Source organism: Heloderma suspectum, chromosome 4, assembly GCF_057233095.1.
Source record: "Heloderma suspectum isolate Gila_16-S chromosome 4, 16-S_ref, whole genome shotgun sequence".
Classification (NCBI taxonomy): Eukaryota; Metazoa; Chordata; class Lepidosauria; order Squamata; family Helodermatidae; genus Heloderma; species Heloderma suspectum.
Genome location: NC_139461.1, coordinates 104,404,132 through 104,411,185, shown reverse-complemented (window position 1 = coordinate 104,411,185; position 7,054 = coordinate 104,404,132). Strand labels below are relative to the sequence as shown.

General features: G+C 44.9%; 1 protein-coding gene across 1 annotated transcript; it reads left to right on the top strand.

Moving 5' to 3' along the window:
- Positions 1 to 265: 265 nt before the first annotated feature.
- ID4 (inhibitor of DNA binding 4) lies at positions 266 to 5,469 on the top strand. The gene is made up of 3 exons (XM_084850156.1): positions 266 to 986; positions 2,773 to 2,831; positions 3,941 to 5,469. Exons 1-2 carry the CDS (start codon positions 570 to 572, stop codon positions 2,815 to 2,817), a joined length of 462 nt encoding a protein of 153 aa, XP_084706282.1. The 5' UTR covers positions 266 to 569; the 3' UTR covers positions 2,818 to 2,831; positions 3,941 to 5,469.
- The last annotated feature ends 1,585 nt before the right edge of the window (positions 5,470 to 7,054 follow it).

Sequence of the window (7,054 nt, the reverse complement as noted above, 5' to 3'; positions counted from 1 at the left end):
AGAATGGAGCCGCTTGCCATTGGCTAGCGCGACGTTCCGTGGAGGAAACCGCGGCTCCTGATTGGCTAAAGCGCGGCGCCCTATGCTCGTGCCTCACTTTTCTTTTCTTTTTTTCACATACACATTCTCCCTCCCTCACTCCTTGTGTCTCCACCACCCGCTCGTCCTTTTTTCCTTTTTTTTCTCTCCTTGGGCCCGGGCAGCGCGCGCCCCGCCCCGCCTGTGCGCCGTGCTGTATAAATACGGCGGCGTTGCTAACTGGACCGAGCAGAGGCGGTTGGGGCTGGAGGGAGAGCTGGAGAGAGGCGAAGTGGTCAGCCGGCGAGATTCTCCGGGTAGGTGGCGGAAGGGGATTTTTGTCCATTTAATTCTTCCCACGATTCTTAATTTTCCGGCCCCCTCCCGCTTTTTTCCCCTTTGAAAATCCCGGAGATCGCGCGCCAACCGCGGCAGGCTCCCCATCGCGTTGATTTGCTCGGCCAAGCACGGCTGCATCGCCTCTTGCCTTGTTGCACTGCGGTTGGGAGCTGCTCGGCTCCGGGGCCCGAGGGCGGTCGCTCTCTTGCACTATGAAAGCGGTGAGTCCCGTGCGGCACCCCAGCAGGAAGGCGCTGGCTAGCGGCTGCTGTTGCGGCGGCGGCGGCGACGGCGGCGGCGGCGGCGATCTGGCGCTGCGTTGCCTGGCCGAGCACGGCTGCTACAAGGGGAGCCCGTCGGCGGGCGAAGAGCCGGCGGCTCTGTGCCTTCAGTGCGATATGAATGACTGTTACAGCCGCCTCAGGAAGCTGGTGCCCACCATCCCGCCCAACAAGCGGGTCAGCAAAGTGGAGATCCTGCAGCATGTCATCGACTACATCCTCGACTTGCAGCTGGCCCTGGAGACGCACCCGGCGCTGCTCCGGCAGCAGCCGGCGCCCCCGCTGCACCCGGCGAGCTACCCCGCAGGGCCTCCCCGGACCCCGCTCACCGCGCTCAACGCCGACCCGGTAAGAGCCGCCGAGCCGGGCGCCGCTCAACGCACCGACATCCGGCGGTGGGGAGGGGAGAGGCGGGTTGGGCAGGAGGGGGCGAGAAGGAAGAGCGCGCACGCCGCTCGCGACTCCCGTCCGCCCGTTCGGAGGCGGGACGATGGCCGTCCGCCTGCTAACCGGATGAATGAATGGTCGTGACCCTGCTTAGGGAGCGGATCCCGACCCCTCCTCTCCCACCCCCCGCCGTGCGCGCGCGGGTGGAAGGCCCGGGCTATCGGGGCGAAGTGGAGCCCCGACCCGACGTTACGATCCTCCAGCCTGTTAAGCCGGAGCGTTTCGCACGGAGAGAATCTGGGCCCCGTTCATTGATTGGGGCAGGTGGACGTTTCGGAGCAGCGCCACGAAGCCGGAGTGCTTGTAGACGGGATCCACTACGAATTAAACGCCCCCTTCTCCTTCCCCCTTTGGAACTTCACCTTTCCTCTAACCCTTTTCGCTTGGGTTCCATCTGTTTTAGGGAGTGTGGGAGCTCACGGGCCTCGTGCCATCTCTCCCTTTTGTACAGTACCTAGCACACGGTGGTGGCTAAATGTGTGAAAAACCCGCTAGGAATCATTTGATCTGATCTCTGTGGAAGTGAGGGTCCTGGAAACCAAACAGTATGGGCTAGTTGGCTTGTCGATTGTAAGGCAGATGTGTTAACATAGTATTAAATGGCATATGCAATTGGGTTGCATGCATCTGTGTGTGAGGGCACATACCTACGCACACTCAACAGCAAATGATACACATGTATTATACCTGTTTGTACACATACACAGACTGTTGCCTGGCGTTGTCATTCAGTAACTCTACATACACTGCACAGGCATTCCATAATAACTGGTGTGCAACAAAGTGTATATGGTCTTCATATGTGTACACCATAGCTCATTTGCATGCCAATTGAATATGCATTATATGCAAACAATTTTCATTTATTTCAGTGGAGATCACTTCCCACAGTCACCCTGATCTAGCAAGGGAAGTCTGTACAAATAACAGGCTTCCTCACATGTTGCCAGTGTGGATGCAAATGCTTCTCTGTCTGGGTGTACATCTGCATCTTGTTTTACTGGGCCTGACAGAATTGTCCGGATGCATCTTTGCAAGTGAACAGAGATACTCAACCCATCCTCATCCACTAATTGTGGTGTTTGTGAACTGGAGTCAGTGGGTTTACAACTAAACTGTTGGAATATAAGTGCACCAGAACGGGGTGTGTGTGTGTGTGTGTGTGTATAAAAACATTGTTTCAAGTGAATTACCATAGGGTACATAGGAATGGAGTACCATCATTCATCTCCATGATCTACAAAGCCCAGTAGTGAAAATGTACTGGAAGAAAAAGTCATGTGCCAGATATTTAGTTCACAGTTATTTAGTTCACAGATATTTGTTTCTGGAATCACTGGATGTTGCAATGGGTGTCCTTGCTTGGTTGTGTCACGCTGGGAAAGAATGTCACCCTCCACTGCCGTCAGATGTCCCTGTAGGTCTGCGACATGAGAGTTTGCCACACTGGGCAGCTTGCAACCTGTCGCTAACTGTGGGAGGAGATCTGTAGAGAGGAGTACTCTGGGGCTGACAGATCCTCACCACTGTCTTTGCCCCTGTGTGAGGTTGCGTTGTTTTCCCCAGTTGCAGGGCATCTCAGTTTGCTAGAGAAGGTGCAGCCAGACAAACAATGAGCGTTGTTTATTACTAAGCATGTGGTGTGCACTAACTCTAATGTCACGCTCCTTCTGTCGTTGCTGTGCAGGCTGGTGCTGTTAATAAGCAAGGGGACAGTATTCTGTGCCGCTGAACTGCACTTCCAAGGTGAGTATGCTCTTTTAAGATTGACACATTAGCAGAGTTGAGCACATGGTCACTCTGCCGTTTCTATCAGCGTCTTTGGTATTTAACTGGTTTTATCTAAGGCTGCAACCCCTAAGCACACCTACATGGAAGGAAACCCCATTGAAATCAGTGGGACTTACTTCTGAGTAAATATAGTTTGGATCAGGTTGCAGTTCTTTTCACTCAGCAATCAGGCACTCCAGTCCTTGGCACCCTTGCTAGAAATTAAGTATGACTTCTGATCGGTAGGACAAAAACATAAAAAGAAATATATTTAGAATGAGGACGCAAGGCTGCAATCCACCAACTCATTCAGCCAGAATACTAAATCCCAAAAAACCAAATCCCAATTGGTTTACTTTTTGAGTTATCTGGCTTAAAATGGTTTTGTGATTCAGGCTGGTATGTAGCTTTTAATCATATTTTCTGTTTAATTCTACATATTTACTTGAAGGGGACAGGCAGGTCAATATGAATACATTGCTTCTATATATGTATTAAAGGGTCAGGATCAGTTAAATAAACAATATGTTCTAAAGGGTGTGCAATAGACAGAACGCAAGAAAAACAGAACGCACTTTTTCATGTTGCTTAAAGAAAAGGGAATGGCATTTGCTCTTAACTGATTCACAGATCAGGCTGCTTTTCCATAAAACCAATGAATAATACATTATGGAAATGAAGTTGGTTGTCTTCAATGGATTTGGCAGTAAGGCTGTGATCTCCACCCCTTTGCTTGGAAGTCAGTCCCACTGTAACTCTGTGTGACTTACTTCCAAGTAAACATGCATAGGATTGGGATGCAGTTTTTTCTCACCCCCGTGCCTGATCTGCAATACCAGAGGTAGAGGAACGACTAGGAGGGCACTCTTCGAAACTCCTTCTCTCTCCTCCACTCTCTGGAGAGCATCTAGCTTGGACTTGCAGCTGTGTATTCCTCTGCTTGGCCTAGCCTGAGAGCCGCAGTTGTTGTTTGACCTGGTTTGTTTTGGGTTGTTGATCAAGCATGTCTTCTGTTTTGTTGGTGGCGCCAGTCAGTCTGGAGCAGAATGGTTCACACCCCCCCTCTATTCATTCCTCTTCCACAGGTGTGCAGCAGGCAGATCCTGAGCCAGAGAAGCAAAAAGAAAGACTCATTAGAGGGGGGGAGGGAAGAACTATCAGCCACTGGGCAAAAGGAAACATAATAATAATAATAATTCAACTACTCCAGAATTCTTTCCATACTTCTTTTAGAGAGAGAGGAAGAGAGAATTTCTCACGACTTTGCACGTTCATAGCATTTTAAACACGTGTCTCCTAACTCTTTTGTTTCAGATCAGATGTGAATTGTACACTTGTCTGGGAGGGAGGGGGTTTAAATCTTCAGCATAAGTGTGGCTCTTCTGTTGGATAGAAGATTAAGGGCAAATTGGAGTTTAGAAGTATAACTTTAATGCGCTGAGCAGCTGAAATCTGAAGCTTTACTAATCTACCAGAGGCATTGTAGATAACTTTTTGTTTTGACATCTATTGTTTAAAATAGATGATTTTATTGTCTCCTCGGGGACTTTCTTCTCCCTGCAGGAATGTTACATATTGTATAGATACAGATGAGTGACATTTCATACTATGTATATAGAGAGAGGTTCTATAAGTGTAAGTGAGAAAAGTATATGCTTTAATAGACCTACTGTAATTATAAAATATTTTTAATTAAATATTTTTTTGTAAATATTATAAAGCTGTGTATGTTTTTTTTTAAATCTGTGGGAATATTTCTTTAGGGAAAACTGTTTCTGTCTCAAGTGCAGAACTGCTGATAATGACAATATATTGGATGTTGAGGGATGTCTCTGATCCCTTCCCCCCGCCCCGCCCCCCAAATCCTTTAGATTCGGAAGCTACAGCTGTAGATAGTGTTGGTCCTGCATGAATGCATGAGATGTCTAACCACAAATAAAGTTGTTCTGAGTCCATACTGATGTGTTTTTTCTTTAATCCGAATTTAAAAGTTGTTTGTACCATACAGTTTTGAAATTACATTTTTGTCTGTTAGGCACTGGGGTTTATATTACAGTGTATGCGAAACAACATTGAAATGTAAGAATTTTGTTTGTTATTAACTGAAATTACTACTTTTTCACTATGGATACAGTGCTGAGATATAATGAGCATTTATAAAATCTTTTGTTGCCTAAATAAATAATAATCACAAATCACAAAACACTGAACATTTTTGTAACACCTAAGGGGGGATGCTACCCCGGAATTTTAGCCCTGTGGCATATTACCTTGGAAAAACAGTAAAAAAAAAAAAAAAAAGTTTTCTGCTGATAACCAAAGGGCAAACTATCAACAAATGTACAGTTGCTGTTTCTTTCATCCAAAGACTATTGGTACTGAAACTTGGAGGGTTGGGTGGGACAACAGGGAAAATTTCAGTCTAATTACTGGTGTAAATCAATTTCAAAGAACTTAAATGTAGACCAAAAAAAAAATCAGATGACTGTATCAAGATTATTTTTCTAATATACAGCAGCATTCATTTCATTGCAGCCCTGTTTCATCTGAAAATCCTGTTTAGTCTCTGTTATGTGTAACTTCTACATGTAAACATTAAACTAGATTGATGTGCTTTGTGCTGTGATTTGCTTCTTTCTTTCTTTCTTTCTTCAGTACTTCCAAAATACTCTGTACATCTGTTTCACTTTTTTTATATGTGGCACTTAATGGTTAATCTTATTGCAACAGTTTGTATAGTCCAGTTTCACCTTCTGTCCAGGCTCTGCGAAAGTTATATATTTCGTGTGATCATCCACACACCACTGAGATGGGATTTTCACAGGGTGGGTGAATTAGGTAGGATTTAATTGGGTTCTTTGTAGATAGTTAGCCAACTGTGTGTGTAGCATGGTCTGCTTGATTTTTTTAAAAAAAATGAAAGTGGGAGGATTTGTTTCAGATTATAAAAAGTGTCAAAGTACTTTGGCCTAGGGGATCTTTTAACAAGTTAAATATCTATGAAGAAATAAACACACTAAAGTTATTTAGCTATTGAGAAGTGTGGTAAAATGTCAACAAGATCAGCGTTCGTTAATCAAGATGCTTGGTAGTGAGATTAAGCTAGCCAAAACACTAGCTGACAATGGCAGATGTGGGTCATTGTACACTGCAAATAATAATTATTAAAGTAAATCCATTGAAGGAATGGAGTATATTCGTGTAAAAACCATTCCCAAGAGCCTAGACACCTGAGCTGAAATGTTTGTGTTACCCTAGCCTGATGATGTTTAATGAACAAAAATAGATGTTCTTTTATAAAGCAACTGTTCTTAGAAATGAAGAAATCCAAATGAACGATAAAATACTACTTAGCAAAGTATGGTTAGTTCATTTTGCCTTGTGATACCCTCAAAAGAAACAAGATTTCAAGCGTGGGGTCCAGGCTTCCACTCAAGTTAATGCAGTATATTCAGGCTTGAGTTTGGCTAAGGTTAAGAACAGCACTTGCATCCATATAATTGGTTCTTACCCTGGGTTATTTTTGCAGGCAAAGGGAGGGGAGACTACTCAAAGATGCCTTTTAATCTATTTACAATCCTCTTTATTGTTCCTCTTGTAACTCATTTTAAGGGCAAATGGAAAAGAGCCACTCTAGTGCATAGAAGTATGTACGGTGGGATTTTAATAGCTTTTCACATACTTTGCATGTTGTCTTCAAACCACTTCCAAGACATTCCTGGTGAATCTGGGAAGTCACTGAGGGCATTTTCACAAGTGATGCTAAGAACACCTCTTGGTCTAGAATGTGTCAAGTGCGGATGTTAATACAGTGTAGAGAGCAGAAGAGGGTTTTGTTTTTAATCACTTGTACATTTGTGTCAGTTATATCTGGTTCAACCAATTCTCACGTTGAGTGCAAGAAATGCAAACCCCAGTCCAAATGTGTCTCCTAATTTAAAACAACCTTGCTCCATCCAAATTATTTCCACTCTCATTAGCTTCAATTAAAAGAACTCCCTTCTGAAGCGATCTAGTACTGTCATGTACTGAAGGCCACCTTCTGTGCTGCTGACTGCTCAGTTCGATGGTTAGCGTTACCCTTTCTTGCAGAGTGACATTGAAAAGCAAGTACATCCTTGAAAATGGAGGAGATGTTTGGTTGCACTGTTAAAGCAGTACTAGTCAGCCATTGAAACTGGTTGCATGGTGAAGAAGCA

Coding starts and splice junctions, on each gene's coding strand:
- ID4 (XM_084850156.1), top strand. CDS start 570: ATGAAAGCGGTGAGTCCCGTGCGGCACCCCAGCAGGAAGGCGCTGGCT. Junction 987..2,772: donor CCGCGCTCAACGCCGACCCG/GTAAGAGCCGCC, acceptor GTTGCTGTGCAG/GCTGGTGCTGTTAATAAGCA.